Below are 26,468 nucleotides of genomic sequence, written 5' to 3'. Positions count from 1 at the left end.
ATCAGAGCAGAACTGAAGGAGATAGAGACACAAAAAACCCTCCAAAAAATCAATGAATCCAGGAGTTGGTTTTTTGAAAAAATCAACAAAATTGACAGACCACTAGCAAGACTAATAAAGAAGAAAAGAGAGAAGAATCAAATAGACGCAATAAAAAATGATAAAGGGGATATCACCACCGACCCCACAGAAATACAAACTACCATCAGAGAATACTATAAACACCTCTACGCAAATAAACTAGAAAATCTACAAGAAATGGATAATTTCCTGGACACTTACACTCTTCCAAGACTAAACCAGGAAGCAGTTGAATCCCTGAATAGACCAATAGCAGGCTCTGAAATTGAGGCAATAATTAATAGCCTACCAACGAAAAAAAGTCCAGAACCAGATGGATTCACAGCTGAATTCTACAAGAGGTACAAGGAGGAGCTGGTACCATTCCTTCTGAAACTATTCCAATCAGTAGAAAAAGAGGGAATCCTCCCTAACTCATTTTATGAGGCCAACATCATCCTGATACCAAAGCCTGGCAGAGACACAACAAAAAAAGAGAATTTTAGACCAATATCCCTGATGAACATCGATGCAAAAATCCTCAATAAAATACTGGCAAACCGGATTTAACAGCACATCAAAAAGCTTATCCACCATGATCAAGTGGGCTTCATCCCTGGGATGCAAGGCTGGTTCAACATTCGCAAATCAATAAACATAATCCAGTATATAAACAGAACCAAAGACAAGAACCACATGATTATCTCAATAGATGCAGAAAAGGCTTTTGACAAAATTCAACAGCCGTTCATGCTAAAAACACTCAATAAATTCGGTATTGATGGAATGTACCTCAAAATAATAAGAGCTATTTATGACAAACCCACAGCCAATATCATACTGAATGGGCAAAAACTGGAAAAATTCCCTTTGAAAACTGGCACAAGACAGGGATGCCCTCTCTCACCACTCCTATTCAACATAGTGTTGAAAGTTCTGGCTAGGGCAATCAGGCAAGAGAAAGAAATCAAGGGTATTCAGTTAGGAAAAGAAGAAGTCAAATTGTCCCTCTTTGAAGATGACATGATTGTATATTTAGAAAACCCCATTGTCTCAGCCCAAAATCTCCTTAAGCTGATAAGCAACTTCAGCAAAGTCTCAGGATACAAAATTAATGTGCAAAAATCACAAGCATTCTTATACACCAGTAACAGACAAACAGAGAGCCAAATCATGAATGAACTTCCATTCACAATTGCTTCAAAGAGAATAAAATATCTAGGAATCCAACTTACAAGGGATGTAAAGGACCTCTTCAAGGAGAACTACAAACCACTGCTCAGTGAAATAAAAGAGGACACAAACAAATGGAAGAACATACCATGCTCATGGATAGGAAGAATCAATATTGTGAAAACGGCCATACTGCCCAAGGTTATTTATAGATTCAATGCCATCCCCATCAAGCTACCAATGAGTTTCTTCACAGAATTGGAAAAAACTGCTTTAAAGTTCATATGGAAGCAAAAAAGAGCCCGCATCTCCAAGATAATCCTAAGTCAAAAGAAAAAAGCTGGAGGCATCACGCTACCTGACTTCAAACTATACTACAAGGCTACAGTAACCAAAACAGCATGGTACTGGTACCAAAACAGAGATAGAGACCAATGGAACAGAACAGAGTCCTCAGAAATAATACCATACATCTACAGCCACCTGATCTTTGACAAACCTGAGAGAAACAAGAAATGGGGAAAGGATTTCCTATTTAATAAATGGTGCTGGGAAAATTGGCTAGCCGTAAGCAGAAAGCTGAAACTGGATCCTTTCCTTACTCCTCATACGAAAATTAATTCAAGATGGATTAGGGACTTAAATGTTAGACCTAATACCATAAAAACCCTAGAGGAAAACCTAGGTAGTACCATTCAGGACATAGGCATGGGCAAAGACTTCATGTCTAAAACACCAAAAGCAATGGCAACAAAAGTCAAAATTGACAAATGGGATCTCATTAAACTAAAGAGCTTCTGCACAGCAAAAGAAACTACCATCAGAGTGAACAGGCAACCTACAGAATGGGAGAAACTTTTTGCAATCTACTCATCTGACAAAGGGCTAATATCCAGAACCTACAAAGAACTCAAACAAATTTACAAGAAAAAAACAAACAACCCCATCAAAAAGTGGGCAAAGGATATGAACAGACATTTCTCAAAAGAAGACATTTATACAGCCAACAGACACATGAAAAAATGCTTATCATCACTGGCCATCAGAGAAATGCAAATCAAAACCACAATGAGATACCATCTCACACCAGTTAGAATGGCGATCATTCAAAAGTCAGGAAACAACAGGTGCTGGAGAGGATGTGGAGAAATAGGAACACTTTTATACTGTTGGTGGGATTGTAAACTAGTTCAACCATTATGGAAAACAGTATGGCGATTCCTCAAGGATCTAGAACTAGATGTACCATATGACCCAGCCATACCATTACTGGGTATATACCCAAAGGATTCTAAATCATGCTGCTATAAAGACACATGCACACGTATGTTTATTGTGGCACTGTTCACAATAGCAAAGACTTGGAATCAACCCAAATGTCCATCAGTGACAGATTGGATTAAGAAAATGTGGCACATATACACCATGGAACACTATGCAGCCATAAAAAAGGATGAGTTTGTGTCCTTTTTAGGGACATGGATGCAGCTGGAAACCATCATTCTTAGCAAACTATCACAAGAACAGAAAACCAAACACCACATGTTCTCACTCATAGGTGGGAACTGAACAATGAGATCACTTGGACTCGGGAAGGGGAACATAACACACCGGGGCCTATCATGGGGAGGGAGGAGGGGGGAGGGATTGCATTGGGAGTTATACCTGATGTAAATGACGAGTTGATGGGTGTTGATGAGTTGATGGGTGCAGCACAGCAACATGGCACAAGTATACATATGTAACAAACCTGCACGTTATGCACATGTACCCTAGAACTAAAAGTATAATAATAAAAAATAAAAATTAAAAAAAAAAGAAAAAAAAAACAAAAAAACAAATGATCTTTTGTATTTCTGTGGTATCAGTTGTAATTTCTCCCTTTTTGTTTCTAATTGAGCTTATTTGGATCTTTTCCCTTCTTTTCTTGTTTATTCTTGTTAATGATCTATCAATTTTGTTTATCTTTTCAAAGAAACATATTTTTGTTTCATTTATCTGTTGTATTTTTTTTTGTTTCAATTTCATGTAGTTCTGGTCTAACCTTTGTTAATGTTTTTTCTTCTGTTGGGTTTGGTTTTGGTTTGTTCTTTTTTCTCTGGTTCCTTGAGGTGTGACCTTAGATTGTTTCTTTGTGCTCTTTCAGACTTTTTGATGTAGGCATTCAATGCTACAAACTTTTTTATAGAACTGCTTGTGCTGTATCCCAGAGGTTTTGCTAGGTTGTGTCACTATTATTGTTCAGTTGAAATAATTTTTAAAATTTCCATTTTGGTTTTATTGTTGACTCAACAATCATTTGGGGCAAATTATTTAATTTCCATGTATTTGCATAATTTGGAGGGTTTTGTTGGAGGTGATTTCCAGTTTTATTTCACTGTGGTCAGAGAGAGTACATGATATCATTTCGATTTTCTTAAGTTTATTGAGACTTGTTTTGTGGACTATCATATTGTCTATGTTGGATAATGTTTCATGTGCTGATTAATAGAATGTATATTCTGCAGTTTTTGGGTAGACTATTCTGTAAATATCTGTTAAGTCCGTTTGTTCTAGGGTATAGTTTAAGTCCATTGTTTCTTTGTTGACTTTCTGTCTTTATGAACTGTCTGGTGCTGTCAGTGGAGTATTGAAGTCCCCCACTATTATCATGCTTATGCCTAGTAGTAATTGTTTTATAATTTTGGGATCTCCAGTGTTAGGTGCATATATATTTAGGATTATGATAGTTTCCTATTGGACTAGTCTTTTTTATCATTATATGATGTGCTTCTTTGTCTTTTTAAACAGTTGTTGATTTATAGTCGGTTTTGTCTGACATAAGAATAATGACTCCTGTTCACTTTTGGTGTCCATTTGCATGGAATATATTTTTCCACTGTGTGTCCTTATGTGTTAAGTGAGTCTCTTGATGACAACAGATACTTGATTGGTGAATTTTTATCCATTCTGCCATTCTGTATCCTTTAAGTGGAACATTTAGGTCATTAATATTCAACATTAGTATTGAAAAGTGAGGTACTCTTCTATTCACTGTACTAGTTATTGCCTTGATACCTTGGGTTTCTTTTTTCCATTTTGTTATTATTTTGTAGGTCCTATGAAATTTATGCTTTAAGGAGGTTCTATTTTGGTGTATTTTGAGGATACATTTGAAGATTTCTAATTTCTTTTAGCAGTTCTTGTAATGTTGACTTGGTAGTGGCAAATTCTCTTAGCATTTGTTTGTCTGAAAAAGACGATACTTTTTTTCATTTATGAAGCTTAGTTTCACTGGATACAAAATTCTTGGCTGATTAGTTCTGTTGTTTAAGGAGGCTAAAGATAGGACCCCAATCCCTTCTAGCTTATATAGCTTCTGTTGAGAAATCTGCTGTTAATCTGATAAGTTTTCCTTTATAGGTTACCTGATGCTTTTCCCTCACAACTCTTAGGATTCTTTCCTTTGTCTTGGCTTTGGATAACCTGATGACTATGTGACTAGGTGGTGATCTTTTTGCAGTGAATTTCCCAGGTGTACTTTGAGCTTCTTTTATTTGGATGTCTAGATCTCTAGCAAGGCCAGGGAAGTTTTCTTCTATTATTTTCTCAAATATGTTTTCCAAACTTTGAAATTTATTTTCTTCCTTGGGTACACCAATTATTCTTAAGTTTGATTAACATAATTCCAAACTTCTTGGAGGTTTTATTAATTTTTTTATTCTTTTTTTCTTTGTTTTTGTCTGATTAGGTTGATTTGAAAGCCTTGTCTTTGAGCTCTGAAATTCTTTCTTCTACTACCTCAATTCTATTGCTGAGACTTTCCAGGGTATTTTGCATTTCTCTAATTGTGTCCTTCCTTTCCAGAAGTTGTGATTGTTTTTTGTTTATGCTATCTATTTCTCTGGAGATTTTCTTGTTCATATTCTGTATAATTCTTTTGACTTTTTTAAAGTTGATATTCACCTTTCTGTGGTGCCTCTTTGAGTAGCTTAATAATTGACCTTTTGAATTCTTTTTCTGGCAATCCAGATGTTTCATCTTGGTTTGAATTCATTGTTGGTGAGCTACTGTGATCTTTTGGGGGTGCTAATGAACCTTGTTTTGTCATATTTTCAGAATTGTTTTCCTGATTTCTTCTCATTTGGATGGACTATCAGATGGCAGATCTGGGGCTCAAGGGCTGCTGATCAGATTTTGTGGTCCCATGTGGTGCTCCCTTGATATGGTGCTCTCCCCCTTCTGCTAGGAATGGGGCTTCCTGAGAGCCGAACTGCAGTGGTTGTTATTTCTCTTCCTGGTCTAGCCACCTAGTGGAGCTACTGGGCTCCAGGCAGGTACTGGGGGGTTTCTTCAAAGAGTCCTGTGATGTGATCTGTCTTCAGGTCTCTCATCTGTGAACATCAGCACCTGCTGTGGTGGAAGTAGCAGGGGAGTAAAGTGGACTCTGTGAGCGTCCTTGGTTGTAGTTTTTTTTAGTGCAATGGTTTTGTGTTGGTTGGCCTCCAGCCAAGAGGAGGTGCTTTCAAGAGAGCATCAGCTGTGGTAGTGTAGGGAGGATACAGGCTTGCACTAGTGTTGCCTGGATTAATATTCAGATTTCTCAGGTGGTCAGAAGAGCTTTGGAGCTCCCCGGTAATTATGTCCACTGTCTTTGGCTACCGGGGTAGGTAGAGAAAGACCATCAGGTGGAGGTAGGGTGAGGTATGTTTGAACTCAGACCCTCCTGTGGTGGGTCTTACTACAACTGCTGTGGGGTATAGGGGAATAGTTCTCAGGCTGATGGAGTTATGTTCCCAGGGGAATTATGGCTGCCTCTGCTGCTTCATACCAGGTAAGGAGGGAAGTGGAGGAAAGCTGGCAGTGACCAGCCTCAGCCAGCTGCCATGCAGCCTGAAGAACAATTTCACTCCCACCATGCCCCACCAACAGCACAGAGTTCATTTCAAGGCAGCCAGTGAGCAGGGGTAAGAAGGTGCCCCAGGATACAAGCCTCCCTGCTGAGAAAGCAAGCAGGGCTTTCAGGTTTCACATCTCCCCATCTGCTACAGTGTCTCTGCTTATATGTGCACTCCCTATTTGCCCCATCCCCCAGATTCTGTCTAGGAAACTTCATGTTCAGTCAAAATTGTTACAAAGTTCAGCTGGAAGTTTCCTTCTCCTTGTGGTCTTTCCCCAATTCAACTGGCAGACCTCCCCAAGGACCTCTGTGAGACAAAATCAGGAATGCCTTCCCTGGGGACGGAGAGTGCCCACAGCCCTCTTCTAGCGCTTCCTCTACTCTTATATTTCACTTTGCTCTCTAAATTCATCTCAGCTCCAGGTAAGGTCAAATCCTTCTCCCGTGATCTGGACCTTCAGATTCACCAGTGAGGATGTTTGTTTGGAGGTGGACCCTCCCCGTCACACTTTGGTTACTCACAGTTTTTGGCTGTCTCATGAAACCTGCAGCGGCAAGCCACTTTCTTCAAAGGGTCTGTGGATTCTCTCAGCTTTCCTGGAATGTCCCTGCGGTAGTTCTTGGAGCAGAAGTTCACAGTGTGAGTCCACAAGCTGCTCTGTCCATCCGAGTGGGAGCTGCCTAGTCCTACCTACTCTTCACCATTTTTTAAATTGACAGTGTCTTTTGCAGAGCAGAAATTTTCAATTTTACTATTAATGAAGTTCAGCTTATCTATTCTTTCTTTCATGGACAATTTATTTTAGTTTTTGTGTGCCTGGTTCTCTCCCTCTACTGCTTTCTAGTTTTTTTAAAAGTAGAGATGGTTTGGATTTCCAGGAGATAGCACAATGCCTGTTGAGGGAATCTTCAATGTGTGAATGACTAGGCAGTGATCTCATGGTTAGTAGTGAAATACAAATAAAAGCACAGGTTTCTTGACTTGCTGACAAGTGATTCTCCTAATACATTTTACTGCTTCTCTATTTTAATTTGAATTTCACATCATACGTGAATTTTAAAGTCATTTTTAAGAGGACATTTTCAGAAGATGTCAACAAAAACAGAAAGCTTAGTTGAGATGACAGCGTAAAATTGCTAGTGAATGGGTAGGTAGTTCAGAATATAAGTTTTCAAGGAGTTATTAGCATTTTTTTCTAAAAACTAAAAAAGGCTTCATCCTAGTGCTCTTTAATAATTTGACTAAGGATTTATATCCTTTTAATCTAGAGTGACACTCAGAACCTGGATGTTCCTTACTGAAATTGCTGAAGTGTAGAGAAAAGATAACCTAAATTTGCTTTTCATGTCAATCACTGGGAACAAAGCAAACCTTCCATGTGTGAGAAAAGATTTTGTTGGATTGTAGTTGGAAGGCAAAGATTTTGTTCATTCTTAAATAATACTGATTTCCTCTGTTTGTAGGGCTCTTGCTGGCTTCAAAGAATATCACATATGTGAAAAAAACCTCTTAGCATACAGAAGGGTATGGAATTATACATCTGCAAAATTAGATACAGGAAACAGTAAAATTTCATCCTCACAGGGAATAGTCACTTCTTAACATTAACTGACTTAATTCCTCTCTTCATCTAAATTTTTTTAGATATCACACTGGACAACATATTTTTGGAGTTGGAAAAAAATCTGGAGAATCTTCTAATTTTATAGTTGAGGAAACTAAAGTCCAAATAAGTGAAGTGCTTTCTGAAATAGTATTCCTGACCAGTTAGGACCAAAATCAAGATATCCTGGGTCAGAGTCCAATGCCACATTGCTTCTCTGATGAGCAGGCTTTCCTTGATTATGCTGGAAGTTTCTTCTATAGTATAACAATATAAACATGCTTTTAGCTGATGTCACTTTTTTCTTTACTATGATATTAAATGCCATACCATCATATATGACCAACTTTATCCCACAGATGATAAATTGTGACTTAGTGGGATTAACTGATTTGTCAAAGATGAAACCATCAGTTTGTGTCAGTGCAAGTTCTAGAAGCCAGAGCATCTGGCCTCCCCATCCAGGGTTTAGCTCTCCTAAAACCGTACTTGGCTCTCCATTAGGAAAAATGTTAAGCGCACATACACACATATTCACAAAGAGACAATGTCAAATGTTTTTACAATTTCCAATAAGTTTATCTAAGCCTGGACTGGAAAAAAATGTTAAATTTACAGTTTTTATTTCTTTCTTTTGAGAACCCTTGTAGTAAACCTTTTATTTATTCATTTATTCTTCAATTATTTTAATTTTCTATTATGACTCTCAAACTGTGCCTCAAGCTGGGTATTCATAGATTAAAAGTCATGGATTTGGTCCTCAAAATGTAGTAGGGAAAACAGATATAAAAAGTAAATATTAAAAACTATTACAGGTGTTACAGAGATAAGTAAGAAATTATTAATCAGGGCAGGGAATGGTTCAGTCTGCCTAACGGGTTAATTAACAGCTTCATAGAGTACGGGATGCTCTAAATCTTAAAAGGTTAAAAGAGGGCAAGGATTCATGAAACAAGGAGATGGACTGGGCAAAGACAAAGAGATGTGAAGGTATACTTTGTATAAGACTCTGATAGTAGTTTATGTGTCTTCAGTGTAGGATGCAACACGTGCACAGGAAAGTGAGGCTGGAGAAGACAGATGTAGGCTGATGGAAGGATGCTTTTGCAATGCCTGGAGTTTGAATTATTGTACAAAAATTAAGAGCCACAAACGATTCTATATTGCAGAATTACTTTTAGAAGGATCTTCCATGGTAGTATGTGTGTGTTTTTGTGTGTATAGGGAAGTAAGCTAGAAGTAGGGAAAGAAGTCACGGGCTCTTGTGGTTTTGCAAGAAAGAAATGTTAAGGATGCCTAAGCTCCATCAGTAAAAGTGAAGTTGTATGGAAGAGAGGAAAATCAAAAGGGTATACAAAAGGCAGACTTACAGGGATTTGGTGATCAAAGAAATGAGGGGTGGAGGAGGTAATGGAAGTGACATTGAACTAACTAGAAATTAAGAGAAGTGAGTTCTAGTTAGCTATCTTCTCTCTAGCTCTGTGATGTAGAATTAGGATCATGTTTTCTCATCACCAGTTCCCTTTTTACAAAATGGTAAATTTGGACTTTATTTTTCAGTCTCAAAAATAAAAACTATGATTTTCTCGTAGATATCTGCATTACATAAATATATTCAAGGGTCTGATTTAGATGTTATTACTCTCCATAATAATTATAGCGAACACTAAGTTTAACCGTCTTTATGAAGGTTAGCTCAATTAACCCTCATTACAGCACTTAATGGTAGGTAATATCATAATTCCTATTTTACCTGTGAGTAGCTGATGCTTAGAGAGATAAAATAATTTTCTCAAATTACATATTTCTGTTCTCTGCTCTTTCTACTTCCTATGTCATTTCCCTTATGAAGCACTTGAGCTGCACCCAACTCCTTCCTAGGTCCATTACTGGGAATATCATTACATATTAGTTAAGTTAAGGCTTACTACTATAACAGGTATACATCAAAATCATTGGCTTAACCTAGCCTATGATTACATTAGGCTTAACAAAGCCTAAACTTATTTCTTGCTTATGTGAAATCCAGTTGGTAGTAGGAGGTGGGTCCTTCCTCTACATAGTCATTCAGAGACTCAGGTTTATGGTAGCTCTGTCATCTTCTGCACATGCTTTCCAAAGTCACTCCTGGCACTAACCTCTACCTGAAAGGAGAAGAGAGAGAGTGGATGGTGGAGTGGGAGGTTTTTATAAGCCTGGACTTGAAAAAGCATAACTTACTTCTGCCCACATTCTTTGTGTCACTGCCTATACCTCACTGCAAGGAAGACTGGAAAACAGCCTAGCTGTGAAGTCAGGAGGAAAGGAAAAGGTTTGATGCATAGGAAAGCACTTTCTTCTAAAGCTGGGACTGGAACCTAGACCATCTGACTTCAGAATCCTCAGCTAATCTACTGTCCTATATTACTGTTTGAACTTGATCTGTCTCGTGGAATTGACCATTATCAAGCTGTTTTGTATGTAAAGAAATGTGGGTGCCAATTGACTTTATAGTGAATATTATACTGTGCAGTTAAGACTTGTAACCTCATACAGATAAGAAGTATATCTAAACTACAAATGTCATAAACTCCTTAGTTTCTCACTAAGTTTAGGGACTAAATGAAGTTAATTTGTTTCAGGCTGAAGGAATTAAAAAATCTGTAATATTTAGATTTTCATTTTCTGAAAGTTTTAAAAGATTGTCTTCATTTTAATGAAATATGATCATTTTAAAAATTCATTAAACTTTTGAATTGGGAAAACCTCTAAGTCAAAGTAACTCCAAAACTAATCTGATTTCTTCATTTTGCAGATAAGGAAAGAGATCCAGAGACCTAAATGCCTTACTCCAAGTCACACTGTTCAGGGACGAGTAACTACACACGAGAGCCCCAATCTTCAATCTGTCTTTTCAACACTCTTTCTCCCCATTGTGTCATTCCCTCAGAAAGCACCTGGTCTGCACCACACTCCTTCCTAGGAATGCTTATAGGAATATTCTTAATCATAAAAGAACAATGTGATTCCTATAATGCTTGGGAATTGGGGATATTCTATTTCTTTATAGTTTTGTATAATTTAAGATTAATCAGAAAATTTTCTTTTCAAATGTTGCCATTAAAAAAATCTATTATCTATCTATCTATCTATCTATCTATCTATCTATCTATCAATCAATCAATCATCTAATCTAAAATGGACCATTTCTCCTTTATTGTAATTGTAAATGGACTTAGGGTCATCATTTGAAGTATCAGTTTTTAGTATGAGGTAAATGTAGGAAGTGTGACTGTTAGATTATGTTTCCTGGATCCTACTTAGAAGGTAGGAATTTGTCTTTTTCCTCTTAAAAATGAAAGTGGAGAATACTTCTGGCTGATAATGAGCTTTTGTTAATTATACTTTAAACGAAGAAATCATTTAGTCAGCACAGTTTGGACCAAGGAACAGAGTCATCATCAAGTTACCTCAGGTAAAAAAAGGGGACCAATTGAAACCTACTCTGGAAAATGTTTTCGGGAACTCACAAAAAAAAATTCAGAAAAATCTGCAGAAGGGCATACACCAAGGCAGCTTATGGACCACCTACTCTCTTCTCTCTGACCTCTCTTTGCTGCTGTGCTTGGTTCCCGTTCCTGATTGCTTCCTCCGAGTGCCACCCCTCTCCACCATGAGGCATGCACGAAGCTTTCCATGGGTTACTTGACTCCTGATACCAGATATACTTTTGACTCATGTGTCAATTTCCATGTGTCTATTCTGCAGCTTTTACCTTAAATTTCTGAAGAGATGGATTTGAGTGGTCCAGTACCTGTTTTCCAGAACAGGCCGTACACACAGAAGTTGCTGGACAGTTTATAAAGGGACCACCTATTCCTTTAGATTCACCTTTCTTAACATCAACTGTCATTTAAAATGTGGGTGGGAAGATACTCATGATTGAGGTGAGGGGCAAAGAATCTAAGCATTATCCCATGAGTTAATCTTCCTTTGTTTTGTTGCTTTCTCTTAAAAGAGACTGGGGGACATTCTTTGGTTGAGAATTTGCTTCTGTTAATGGAGACCGTACTGTTAAATTGAAATTTTATGGTTATTATCCTTTCCTTAGTGGCAATCTTTTCCCACCCCAAAATTTCATTTTCTTTTTTACATATAAAAGTGGAACAGTTTTAAAAAACAGAATTTGTAAACATGTCATAGGCACTTGGTTGTTTCCTCCCTGATCGTCCTGACTTCATAAATTATGAGAACTTTTGAAGTTTCATTGAGCTATTTAAATTACTATTTCTTATAATTAGATTGCTTCAGCATGAAAGTCTAAAAAATATGAGCTATTTTCCCATCCTAATGAATTAAAGTGAGAAATTAGCTGTCTCAGAAAGTTTTTGTTTCAGCACATTTTTTTCAATTCATAGTGATTTACAGCAACCTAAATCCACTAACTAGCTTGCATTTCAGTTGCCTATTGGTGCATGTAGGTGATGCTTTATTTCTGCTTAGAAGGTATAATATAGATTCTCCAGGGAGCTAGTCAGGCTGGGTAAACTATTAAATAGGAGTATATAGAGACAAGCAAAATTTCAGAATCAATGAGACAAATCAGAATGCAAATAAGAACTGAAATCTAGTGGAGAGGAAACCAAGTAGGAACAAATTCACAACTTGATGCTAAATTTGCTATCTTTTGTAGATTTGATATAAGATTGATTTTTTTTTACAGGCATCTTATATCAACACAACTATATATGTGTGTGTGTGTGTGTGTGTGTATATAATTAGAATGTCTATAGAATGTAGATAACAACCTAGTTGTTAGTGGTTCCCCTAACAACCACTTCTTTGCAGCTTATATGCATATTCCATTACTTTGATATTCATTAATTACACTAATAGTAAAAATAAAGATAATTAACATTTAAGTAATATATAATTTCAAAGCAGCTTCGCACACATTATCTCATTTGGTCTTCATAAAGACTCTAGAGGGCCATTTTAGAGGTGAACAAACCAATTCTTTGCAAAATGAATAAATTTGCTTTAGAGTTTACTCAAGTGTAGTGTAGGTCAAACTAGGTTATCAAGCACTATGTGTAAGGACAGTGATACACTTACTGCATTCCTCCACATAATCTGGAATTGGAGTCTGGTGCATGTGTTTAGAACTTCAGGAAGGCATGGAAAGGTCTTTCTTGCATAGACGGGTCTGTTCTCACACTGCTAGAAAGAAATACCTCAGACTGGATAATTTATAAGGAAAAGAGGTTTAATTGGCTCACGGTTCTACAGGATGTACAGCAAGCGTGATGCTGGCCACGTGCTAGGCTTCTGGGGAGGCTATAGGAAACTTACAATCAATCATGGTAGAAGGCAAAGGGGGAGTGAGACATCTCACATGCTCAGAGCAGGAGGAAGAGAGAGCAAGAAGGGAGGCGCTACACACTTCTAAATAGCCAGATCTCTTTCACAAGAACAGGACTGGGGGATGGTGCTAAACCATTAGGAACTGCTCCATGATCCAATCACCTCCCACCAGGCCCCATCTTCAGCATTGGGGATTACATTTCAGCATGAGATTTGAGTTTGGTCACAGATCTAAACCATATCAGGCATTATAAGATAATGGTCAAGATCATGATTTCTGGAAGTAAATTATCTGGATTCTTATCCCTAATTTTGTTTCTTACCTTGGGCAACTAATGTTTGTGTGTCTCTTAACATTTCTGTGTCCCTTGTAAATTGGTGGTAACTATAGTTTTCTTGTTAGTGGTTATTGCATTGATAAAATGAAACAATGCTCATCACATAATAAATATTCAGTCAATGTCAGCAATTACCATTATTTCATAAATGGTTTATGGAGTATATAAATTATTTCCACATATAGAATGTAATATACATAAGTTTGTGCTCATATTAAGCTATGGCCAGCAACTATTATTTAAGGTGAATAATTTGTATAAATATTATTCTACTGTGAACCCATATTTCATACCCATGTATTTATGGTTGGCTCACAAGTGATCAATCAAATGTGACCATATTATGTATATATAATGCAATGAATGTTATTATATATAATTTAGAAAAATCTATGCCTATATAAATCAAATGTCATTTAATTTGATTTTCTTTTCTATGAATAAGTTTGTTTCACTACATAAAAATAGCAGCTTGAAGCAAAGGTTTTGGTAAAATGCCTATGGCACTTTGTTCCAAAATATACCAGTCATAATAGCTTCAGAAAATATTTAGAAATCTAAGATATGATTTAAGAAGCAGTATCTTAAGGCCGTGTTTCTGGGACACCATAGAGCCAAAGGTCCTATTGTTGAAATGAGACATAAGGGCCATAACCTTGGAAGACAGCACTTAGAGCTGGAGGAGACTTTGTATCCCTATTTCACGAGAATTTAATGAAATCTATATGTCTTTGCTGTCATTTCACAAAGAAGTAGGAGGGAATACTTTGTGTTTATGCATCACATCCACGGAGGAAAAATGTCAGATTTTTTTTGTGTGTGTGTGTGACTTGGGAATTGTGACATGAAGAAAATTGTTTGTTTGTTCTTTTTCATTTAAATCTTCTCCAGGGGGTCTTACATCATTTTAATATGATGCTAACTGATCTTCTGTGAAGCCTATTTTGTTAATTTGGAAAGCACTAATATTCGATTAGGTTAGTTTATCACAAGCTCTGTCTGAATCTGTGTAGAGAATTCTAGTAACTGCTTGAATTTCCTACCGTCTCATTAACCTTTTGAAGAAAAACCACAGGAATTAGTTTTATCTTCTTAAGTTGCTTGTTTACCATTTGTTAAACACATACCACATACTGAGCAGTTTACATGAAAAATTAGTCTTTGTCTACAAGAAGTTGGTTATCATAGCAAGACTTTAAGATATACAGCAGACACATAAGAAAACTAAACTTATGCATGCATATTTCATGTTCAAATCCTGCTAGGCTAATTTCCCTCTTTGAAGTATCTCACTTCACTTGACATATTTACTGGCATATATGTGTGTGTGTGTGTGTGTGTATATATATATATATTTATATTTATTTATTTGATATTTTTCCTGCCAATGCCTTCAAAGTTTTTTAGCACAAGATTATCTATCATCTGTTTTATTTATATATTTAGCTATCTGTATCTATCATCTATTCTATTTTTAAAAGGTTACCTCTCTTCTCTTCCCCACAAAAAGTTTTACACATTCAGTTTTAATAAAAAGGACAAAGGCTGAGAGAGGTTTTTACAAAGTTCGTTTCTCACCAGGAAAGTCAACCGGCATGCTTGTACATTTTATTCATAGGCAGTGAAAATAAAAAAGCACAGGGCAGGAAAGCCCTGCATCTATCAGGCTACCATTTGCCCCTTCCTGGTCAACTTTACTATTGATCTCCTAACATCTAGCATCATGCTCTCTGAAGCAGGGCATACCTCTCTTTCCCTTCTCTCCATTGTGCACTGTGATCATCATTTCACCTCCTTTCTCTTCCAAGAAGAAAGAGGCACATTTTCTTCACCAGAGCTCTGGCATGCCAAACTTAACCATGTCATTATCCCATTGTGGAATAATTTCTCAGAACCCCTCACATTATATAAATATTTAAATATTTTCTTTTTCATTTTGACTCTGCATTGGCTCAAATAAGCTAGGATGATTCGGGCTTTGAGATATCATGCTTCATGGACTTACTCTCCAACTAATGCATTTGGCAAGTGTATCCTCCTGAACAATCGGAGAAGCAGTGAAAGTACTACCTTGTAGTTATAGTAGGCTGAGTTGGTCGCAGTAACAAACAACATCCTAATTTTAGAGGCTTATAACAACATGGCTTTGTTTCTCACTCGTATGCCCATCATGATCTGTGGTGAGTCTGTTCCATGTCTCTTCAGTTGGGGATTCAGATTGCCGTGGCCTCCACTATCAAGAACATAATTGATTGCTCTGGCTGGTGGGGAGAAACATGCTGAATTACACAGTAGCTCTTAAAGCTTCCATATAGAATTGATATTATTAGTTTCTCCTCATAAGTGGCCCATGTTACTTTACCTTTCATTTCATTGGACAAAGCAAGTCATACCCTTACATCTAAATTAAGTGGAGTGAACAAGTACAGTACAACCTTTGTCCAGAAGGGAGAGAACCAGACATACTTGGTCAACAGGACTAATGACTGCCACAGTTACTTTGTCCTCTTATTTATTTAGTCAGGCAAAGTAGAAACAAATTTTGATTATGCATGGAAATGGAAAACAGATGAGTTTTCACTTATTTCTTTTTCAACATACAATAAAATCTCCTTGAAATAAAGAAGGAAACTAGCCTTGGTGCCAGAAAGGTGCCTCTTTTCTCAGAGGAGAGGTCAGGGGAAACTTACCATGTGCTCCTGGCTGTTATAGGACTGTGGAAGCCCCAGCCACTATAACGTTCTCCCAGAAGCTATCTCAGTTTAGTGATCTGCCTACTAATGTCACTATCTGAAGAAGCCCTTATCATCTTTCCCTGGCTTCCATTCAGAGATTTAGAGGAGTAATCTCATCATGACTCACATCCCTGTTTCCCTAAATCACTCTCAAAGTCCAAGCATCCCCAGAAATCTATCATCACAGAGATGTTTATCTCGACTCTGCTCTGCAATCTCATTCCATCTTCCATTCTGTTGTGTTCTCTGCAATTTACAGTGTGCATCAGCTAACTCCCTGTCGGGTATTCCTACCACTCTTTCCTGGTAAATTCACTTTTCCTCTTTCTTAGGTATCTATTTCAGACCCTCTTTTTTTCTTCTCCAAGGGCTGTCATATTTCATAGGAAAAGTAGATGAAATCAGATAAGAAACTACCTCATCCTCTCACCACCGAATCCACTCACATCTACCTGACTCTGTACCTACATATCCCACTTTCCTCTTGTTAAAATGGATTGTGTCCTCACACAAATCTAATGCCAACTCCCCAGGTGCCCTGGATCACAATTTACTTTTCTTTCTTAAGAAAATTCTTTGTTAATGATCTATTTTTTCCCTTAGGTTGTCATTTTCCCTCTCTACTAGATCACTCCATCAAAAAAGCATGCTTTTAAAGCATCCATTTAAAAAAATTCCCTTGACCCCATGCTTCATTCCAGTTCTTGCTTCATTTCCTTTCTCCCTTCCCAGAAAAACTCCTTGAAAGACTTTTTATAACTATAACAACCTTACCTTTCCTTCTCTACTAAACTTACTTCAATAATGTTTTTATTTTTTTTATGCCACTAACATGATTTTTAACAACATCAAATGTTAACAGCAGTATAAACAACTAACACTTACAGAAGTGCCTGCTACAGGGAGGCAGTGTCCTAAACACTTGATACATGATTCATTTAATCCTCAGTTAATTCTATGAAGATTGTGCTATTAATATCCCTCTTTTAGACATGAAAAAACTCAGCTGCCCATGCATAATAGATAACATACCAAGATCAAATAGTTATTAGGAGGAACTTAGATTTTAACTTGGTAATCGGATTTTGGAATCTATATTCTTGGCTACTACACTGTATTACTTTTTAAATGGACAATTATTTCTCTTCCTTCAATTGGACCTTTCAACAGCATTTTACAGAGCTGATCAATGTCTCCTTTTTGAAGCCTTTTATTCTTTTGTCTTCTATTTCTTCATTCCTTCACAGACACATTTCTTTATCCTTTTACCTTTTGTGCAGCTCCTTATAAGTTTTCTTGCTGTCTCCCCATTTCAGATCTAGATTTTAGACTGTTTCTTTTTCTCTTTTTCTGGTTGGTAGAAACCTTTTCCGGTAATCTTGTTCAGTCCATGGCTTTACGTACCATCTGTAGGCTTAGATCACTTAAGACTATCTCTGTAGCCCAAATATCTCCCCTAAGCTTTATTTTATAAATGTTGTTGCTTGATTTACATCTCTGCATTGGTATCTTTTAAGGTTAACATGGCGCCAACAGAAGTACAGATATACTAACCTCATCCATCTTCCGACAAATTTCTCTTTCCTAGGCCTTCTCTATCTATCAGAACCATCAACTTATCATTGCTCAGTCCAAGCTTAGGAGAAATTCTTGATTCTTCTTTCCCTCATGCCCCACATTCTACCCACTAGTAAATCAAATCAACTCTACATTGAAATATATCCAAGCTGCTACTTCTTCCCATCTCTGCTGTTGTTATCTAGTCTAAGTCTCATCCTTGATCACAGAGACTCCTACACCTCTTCATAACTGGTCTCCACTCTTGCTTTCTTCATCCCAATCTCTAAAGAGTAGCATGAGTAAACTTCCAATAGATAGATGAGGTAATACTATTTCTACGCAAAGATTTCCCATGAAGGAAGAATAAAATCCAATCTCCTTACTATCGCATACCAGCCCTTCCATGATTTGCTTATGTTTCTGATACATTTCCCTCAAACTTTCAATTGTTTAGCCACACTCCAGCCACCCTGGCCATCTTTGCTGCCCTGGGGACATACCACGCTTCTCTGTACTTCATGGACTTGTTATTTGCTGCTCTTATATTTGTTCTTCCTTTCTTATATCTTCATATTAGAGACTTCCTTCTCATTATTCAGCTCATGATTTGGATTATCTCCTCAAAGAGAGATGTTTCCTGTGACACTTGAAAAAATATGCATTCCCATCCTACAAAATTACTGTGAATCACATTACTCTACTCTACTCTACTCTACTCTACTCTACTCTACTCTACTCTACTGTATTTTCTTCAAGGAGCTTCAAAATCTAACATTGCCTTAATTATTGCCATGGGTGCTTTCTATTTGTTTTCTCCTCAGAAACATAAGCTCGTTGAGGGCAGGAACAGATTGTGTCCCTTATTCATTGCTGTGTTTCCAGTACTCAAGACCATGGCTGATGTATGGTATTCACTTACTTAAAATGTGACCTAATAAAAAAATGTAGAGAAAGCAGAATATTAACTTGTATAATATAATATAAAACATTCAGCAAATTAAAACAAACTGGCTCATTCTTAGCTAAGAAAATATTCCCCCAGAGTATGAGAGGATAGGCACAGAAGTCTGCCTCTTATTTTTTAGCTTTCATAGAGCTAGATTTGTGTTTGAATCAAACACAGAAAACATCCCAATTTGTTTCTATAGTGGCAGAAATGGTATCTGCCTCTTGAAGGTCCTATTGAGGATTATATGTCTAAACTGTATGTTACACTTGAGTTTCTTGGTCTCACATAGAAGGATAAGAGGTAGGCAATATGTGTGATTTGCTCTCTCTCAGAAAAATCTGAGCAAGCTCCATATGAACTTTAAAGTAGCTTTTTCCAATTTTGTGAAGAAAGTCATTGGTAGCTTGATGGGGATGGCATTGAATCTATAAACTACCTTGGGCAGTATGGCCATTTTCACGATATTGATTCTTCCTATCCATGAGCATGGAACGTTCTTCCATTTGTTTGTGTCCTCTTTTATTTCATCGAGCAGTGGTTTGTAGTTCTCCTTGAAGAGGTCCTTCACATCCCTTGTAAGTTGGATTCCTAGGTATTTTATTCTCTTTGAAGCAATTGTGAATGGGAGTTCACTCGAGATTTGACTCTCTGTTTGTCTGTTATTGGTGTATAAGAATGTTCATGATTTTTGCACATTGATTTTCTATCCTGAGACTTTGCTGAAGTTGGTTATCAGCTTAAGGAGACTTTGGGCTCAGACGATGGGGTTTTCTAAATATACAATCATGTCATTGGCAAAGAGGGACAATTTGACTTCTTCTTTTCCTAACTGAATACCCTTTATTTCTTTCTCCTGCCTGATTGCCCTGGCCAGAACTTCCAACACTATGTTGAATAGGAGTGGTGAAAGAAGGCACCCCTGTCTTGTGCCAGTTTTCAAAGGGAATGCTTCCAGTTTTTGCCCATTCAGTATGATATTGGCTGTGGGTTTGTCATAAATAGCTCTTATTTTCAGATACGTTCCATCAATACCGAATTTATTGAGAGTTTTTAGCATGAAGGGCTGTTGAATTTTGTCAAAGGCCTTTTCTGCATCTATTGAGATAATCATGTGGTTTTTGTCTTTGGTTCTGTTTATATGCTGGATAACGTTTATTGATTTGCATATATTGAACTAGCCTTGCATCCCAGGGATGAAGCCCACTTGATCACGGTGGATAAGCTTTTTGATGTGCTGCTGGATTTGGTTTGCCAGTATTTTGTTGAGGATTTTTGCATCGATGTTCATCAGGGATATTGGTCTAAAATTCTCTTTTTTGGTTGTGTCTCTGCCAGGCTTTGGTATCAGGATGATGTTGGCCTCATAAAATGAGTTAGGGAGGATTCCCTCTTTTTCTATTGATTGGAATAGTTTCAGAAGCAATGGTACCAGCTCCTCCTTGTACCTGTGGTAGAATTCAGTTGTGAATCCGTCTGGTCCTGGACTTTTTTTTGGTTTGTAGGCTATTAATTATTGCCTCAGTTTTACAACCTGTTACTCATTGGTTTATTCAGGGATTCAACTTCTTCCTGGTTTAGTCTTGGGAGGGTATATTTGTCCAGGAATTTATCCATTTCTTCTAGATATCATTTTTTATTGCATCTATTTGATTCTTCTCTCTTTTCTATTAGTCTTGCTAATGGTCTATCAATTTTGTTGATCTTTTCAAAAAACCAGCTCCTGGATTCTTTGATTGTTTTGAAGAGTTTTTTGTGTCTCTATCTCCTTCTGTTCTGCTCTGATCTTAGTTATTTCTTGCCTTCTGCTAGCTTTTGAATGTGTTTGCTCTTGTTTCTCTAGTTCTTTTAATTGTGATGTTAGGGTGTCAGTTTTAGATCTGTCGTGCTTTCTCTTGTGGGCATTTAGTGCTATAAATTTCCCTCTACACACTGCTTTAAATGTGTCCCAGAGATTCTGGTATGTTGTATCTTTGTTCTCATTGGTTTCAAAGAACATCTTTATTTCTGCCTTCATTTCATTATGTACCCAGTAGTCATTCAGGAGCAGGTTGTTCAGTTTCCATGTAGTTGAGCAATTTTGAGTGAGTTTCTTAATCCTGAGTTCTAGTTTGATTGCACTGTGGTCTGAGAGACAGTTTGTTATAATTTCTGTTCTTTTACATTTGCTGAGGAGTGCTTTACTTCCAATTATGTGGTCAATTTTGGGATAAGTGAGATGTGGTGCTGAGAAGAATGTATATTCTGTTGATTTGCAGTGGGGAGTTCTGTAGATGTCTATTAGGTCTGCTTGGTGCAGAGCTGAGTTCAATTCCTGGATATCCTTGCTAGCTTTCTGTTTCGTTGTTCTGTCTAACGTTGACAGTGGGGTGTTAAAGTCTCCTATTATTATTGTGTGGGAGTCTAAGTCTCTTTGTAGGTCTCTAAAGACTTGCTTTATGAATCTGGGTGCTCCAGTATTGGGTGCATATATATTTAGGATAGTTACCTCTTCTTGTTGAATTGATCCCTTTACCATTATGTAATGGCCTTGTTTGTCTCTTTTGATCTTTGTTGGTTTAAAGTCTGTTTTATCAGAGACTAGGATTGCAACCCCTGCCTTTTTTTGTTTTCCATTTGCTTGGTAGATCTTCCTCCATCCCTTTATTTTGAGCCTATGTGTGTCTCTATATGTGAGATGGGTCTCTGCATGTAAGAATACAGCACACTGATGGGTCTTGACTCTTTATCCAACTTGCCAGTCTGTGTCTTTTAATTGGACCATTTAGCCCTTTTCCATTTAAGGTTAATATTGTTATGTGTGAATTTGATCCTGTCATTATGATGTTAGCTGGTTATTTTGCTCATTAGTTGATGCAGTTTCTTCCTAGCATCGATGGTCTTTACAATTTGGCATGTTTTTGCCATGGCTGGTACCGGTTGTTCCTTTCCATGTTTAGTGTTTCCTTCAGGATCTCTTGTAAGGCAGGCCTGGTGGCGACAAAATCTCTCATTTGCTTGTCTGTAAAAGATTTTATTTCTCCTTCACTTATGAAACTTAGTTTGACTGGATATGAAATTCACGGTTGAAAATTCTTTTCTTTAATAATGTTGAAGGCCGGGCGCGGTGGCTCAAGCCTGTAATCCCAGCACTTTGGGAGGCCAAGACAGGCGGATCACAAGGCCAGGAGATTGAGACCATCCTGGCTAACCCGGTGAAACCCCATCTCTACTAAAAAATACAAAAAAAAAAAAAACTAGCCGGGCGAGGTGGCGGGCGCCTGTAGTCCCAGCTACTCGGGAGGCTGAGGCAGGAGAATGGCGTAAGCCCGGGAGGCGGAGCTTGCAGTGAGCTGAGATTGGGCCACTGCACTCCAGCCTGGGTGACAGAGCGAGACTCCGTCTCAAAAAAAAAAAAAAAAAAAATATTGAGTATTGGCCCCCACTGTCTTCTGGCTTGTAGAGTTTCTCCCGAGAGATCTGCTGTTGGTCTGATGGGTTTCCTTTTGTGGATAACCTGATCTTTCTCTCTGGCTGCCCTTAACATTTTTTCCTTCATTTCAACTTTGGTGAATCTGACAATTATGTGTCTTGGAGTTGCTCTTCTCAAGGAGTATCTTTGTGGCATTCTGTCATTGCCAAGATAATCCTAAGTCAAAAGAACAAAGCTGGAGGCATAACACTACCTGACTTCAAACTATACTACAAGGCTACAGTAACCAAAACAGAGATATAGACCAATGGAACAGAACAGAGCCCTCAGAAATAATATCACACATCTACAGCCATCTGATCTTTGACAAACCTGACAAAAATAAGAAACAGGGAAAGGATTCCCTATTTAATAAATGGTGCTGGGAAAACTGGCTAGCCATATTTAGAAAGCTGAAACTGGATCACTTCCTTACACCTTATACAAAAACTAATTCAAGATGGATTAAAGATTTAAATGTTAGATCTAAAACCACAAAAACCCTAGAAGAAAACCTAGGCAATACCATTCAGGACATAGGCATGGTCAAGGACTTCATGCCTAAACACCAAAAGCAATGGCAACAAAAGCCAAAATTGACAAATGGGATCTAATTAAACTAAAGAGCTTCTGCACAGCAAAAGAAACTACCATCAGAGTGAACAGGCAACCTACAGAATGGGAGAAAACTTTTGCAATCTACTCATCTGACAAAGGGCTAATATCCAGAGTCTACAAAGAACTCAAACAAATTTACAGGAAAAAAACAAGCAACCCCATCAAAAAGTGGGCAAAGGATATGAACAGACACTTCTCACAAGAAGACATTTATGCAGCCAACAGACACATGAAAAAATGCTCATCATCACTGGCCATCAGAAAAATGTAAATGATACCATCTCATACCGGTTAGAATGGCAATCATTAAAAAGGCAGGAAACAACAGGTGCTGGAGAAGATGTGGAGAAATTAGGAATACTTTTACACTGTTGGGACTGTAAACTAGTTCAACCATTGTGCAAGACAATGTGGCGATTCCTCAAGGATCTAGAACTAGAAATACCATTTGACCCAGCCATCCCATTACTGGGTATATACCCAAAGGATTTTAAATCATGCTGCTGTAAAGACACACGCACACGTATGTTTATTGTGGCACTATTTACAATAGCAAAGACTTGGAACCAACCCAAATGTCCATCAATGATAGGCTGAATTAAGAAAATGTGGCACATATACACCTTGGAATACTATGCAGCCATAAAAAAGGATGAGTTCATGTCCTTTGTAGGGACATGGATGAAGCGGGAAACCATCATTCTGAGCAAACTGTTGCAAGGACAAAAAACCAAATACCGCATGTTCTGACTCATAGGTGGGAATTGAACAATGAGAACACTTGGACACAGGAAGTGGAACATCACACACCAGGGCCTGTTGTGGGGTGGGGGAAGGGATAGCATTGGGAGATATACCTAATGTAAATGAGTTAATGGGTGCAGCACACCAACACGGCACACGTCCATATGTAATAAACCTGCACATTGTGCACATGTACCCTAGAATTTAAAGTATAATAAAAAAAATCATACACATAAAAAAGAACAATTTGGAGAGTATAGTTAGTATTATCACCAAAAAAAAAAAAAAAAAAAAATCTGAGCAAGCTACTTAGCCTGAGTTACTGCACATTGATTTCACTCATCTTCAATAGGAAGATTAATATAAATGCATGGTGTTCTGATCTCATTTGCAATGGGTCTCCATATGTTTATGCCATTAAACTGCTTAAGATCTCCTGCTTTTCCATGGTAATTTCTGTTTTTATAAGAGTTACACTTTTAAAATTACTGAAAGCATAATCTTTTAACAAATGTTTGATTTTAAGCTGTTTTTAATTTTAGCAGGCAAAAGTTTTGTTTTATCCTTTCACAGTTGGATTACTATTTGAAGAAGAAATGCTGAAAAAAAAATAATGAAGAGAAACTAGAATCTTATAATATAATGAGTGAGGTCCAAAATTTTCATTAACCCAACACACTCAGTGGCCTTGTTCAAGGTTGACAAAATGAGTACGGAAGCCTGACAGCTTATTGGGCTGGGTTTGCAGGGCAATTGGTTGCCAGATATGAATTATCCAAGTTCATGGTACCATTTGGTGGCAGTTGCCCACTCAGGTGAAATTGAAAGGAATGACTCTGGGTTCTGGGACTGGCTGGATCTTCCAGAAAGATGGTGGCAATTTCAAGAACACTGCAGTTGTTCATTTTTAGGGAAATTGAGCAGAAGAATACTGAGGATGTGGATGTCCATCGTCTGCCTCTACTTCCTGCCTAGTCCTCATACTGTCCCCTAGAATAACACAAGCTTTATCAGCAATCACCCGCTTTGAGAATGGGGCTGGCATCAGTCCCATTGCAGGGTACCTCGGCCAGAGGTTTATTTTACTTTAACACATTCAACAAAAAGGCCTTAAAAAGTCATATGCAAATAAATACGTTCTTGATGACGGCACATATTGCCTCTATATCAGACTTTTAACAGCTTATTCTAATCTAGTCACTCATTGTTCCTGCTTTACCAAGCATTCACTGACAGAAATGTTCCTACCACATTTAGAAAAGAAATCAGATCTGCATTATGGAGTTAGCATCACTGTATTTGTCGTTTCATGCATGGTGGACCCCTTATAGAGCTATATTTAATGCACTGCTAATTAAAAAGAAGGGTGGGGGGAAGTGTCCAAAGCTTTCTCAATGTTGTCTTATCTTTTGTTTTTGTTTGTGCAGCTCACCATGTTAAAACGGGAACTTGTGAGGTGGTGGCACTCCACAGATGCTGTAATAAGAACAAGATAGAAGAACGGTCACAAACAGTCAAGTGCTCCTGCTTCCCCGGGCAGGTGGCAGGCACCACGCGAGCTGCTCCATCATGTGTGGATGGTGCGACTTCTTCCATTCCTTATTGTGACAGCACAGCCAAGGATGGCTTAGAACTGGAACCCCACTATAACGCTATCAATGGGGGATCAGTCCTGGGTGAACATACTACAAATAGAATAATAAGTTGAAAATGGAATATTTGGGTGGCATTTTGAAATCTAAAATCCTGTGGAAGAAGGTCTAAAATATTATGCAGTTCTGTTACAAAAGGCATTATAATGAGGTTCCATTAAATTTATGTGCATCTGGTATTGATACCATGAAATGTTGATTTCTTGGTGGATGGTGGGAGGTTGAGTACGTGTAAATTAATTGGAAAAGGAATGATGAAAATGGATGATTTAATATTATGAGTTCTTAAACCCATGGATGTTCTTAAGAATTAAAAAAAAAATAGCAGCATGTATATGAGCGAATATTTAGTTGTGGATAGAATTCACACAAAATATCAACTTTTATGATGATGCAATAACATATTAGTTTTTTTTCCTTGAGAGTTCACCGAATTATAGTAGAACATAAATCTTTATATACTTTTATTTAATTGATGTTACCATAAATAGTAATTTGTTAAGTGCTCATATTGCTATAATATATTGTTTGTGATGAGGTTATAGCACACAGTTAAAAAAATCATGATAACTGTGATAAACACCCTCCTAATAATCATCTTATTCATGGGAATATTATATTGATTATAAAGTGTTGACTCTAAACTGGTCACAGGTCCCTTTTCTTATATGTTTATATAAATTGATGCATATACACATTTGCATAGTTTATTTTCACTATGTTAGCTTTCATGAAGTCTATTTTCACATGAAAAATGCTGTCATATTGTATCTATAGTTAACTATACTGCAGTCTACACTTAAAATTTTATTAAGTGGATAGATCTCATGTTAAGTGTTCTCATTACAATAACATAAAAAATTTTAAAATTATTTTAGTTAGAAAATCTTGAAAGGTTTTGTGTTTTTGAACAAAAAGAGAGGCATACTTCAAATACCAATATTCCCACTGGTAGGAAAAATCAGTGGCTTTTGTTTCTCTTTAAAGATGCACAAGAGAAATAACAGCCCTAAGAAGAAAACATTGACTCAATGTTTTTTTCTCTCTTGTAGCTTCAATAGTGGAACAGAAATGGTGGTGCCATATGCAGCCATGTCTAGAGGGAGAAGAATGTAAAGTTCTTCCGGATCGGAAAGGATGGAGCTGTTCCTCTGGGAATAAAGTCAAAACAACTAGGGTAAGTGGACAGCCAGCTTGGGAAAACAGAAGGTCTCTGAATTAATAGAGAACAGAGCATGTGCAGTAACCAATTTAAGTGACAATTGTAGAATGGAAGAGTATAGCTTTGCAAAGTATGTTTTCCCGATTTTTTTCTTGGTTCATTTTTTTCATAAAACATTTTTATTTCACTCAGAACAACATCTT

General features: G+C 37.4%; 1 protein-coding gene across 2 annotated transcripts in view; it reads left to right on the top strand.

The window, feature by feature from the left end:
• TAFA2 (TAFA chemokine like family member 2) overlaps nucleotides 1–26,468 on the top strand; it is a 516,821-nt gene that overhangs the window by 446,698 nt on the left and 43,655 nt on the right. For both annotated transcript variants that reach the window (XR_499238.3, XM_008003869.3), the window contains exons 3-4: nucleotides 24,879–25,031; nucleotides 26,156–26,280. Coding sequence is in view for 1 of the 2 variants with exons in the window: in XM_008003869.3 (XP_008002060.1) it covers nucleotides 24,879–25,031; nucleotides 26,156–26,280 (278 nt within the window). In the remaining variant the exon portion in view is untranslated. The remainder of the gene's footprint in view (nucleotides 1–24,878; nucleotides 25,032–26,155; nucleotides 26,281–26,468) is intronic.

This window comes from Chlorocebus sabaeus, chromosome 11, assembly GCF_047675955.1.
Source record: "Chlorocebus sabaeus isolate Y175 chromosome 11, mChlSab1.0.hap1, whole genome shotgun sequence".
Taxonomy (NCBI): domain Eukaryota; kingdom Metazoa; phylum Chordata; class Mammalia; order Primates; family Cercopithecidae; genus Chlorocebus; species Chlorocebus sabaeus.
Note: the sequence above shows the minus strand (reverse complement) of the source record. Positions and strands in the feature narration are given on the sequence as shown.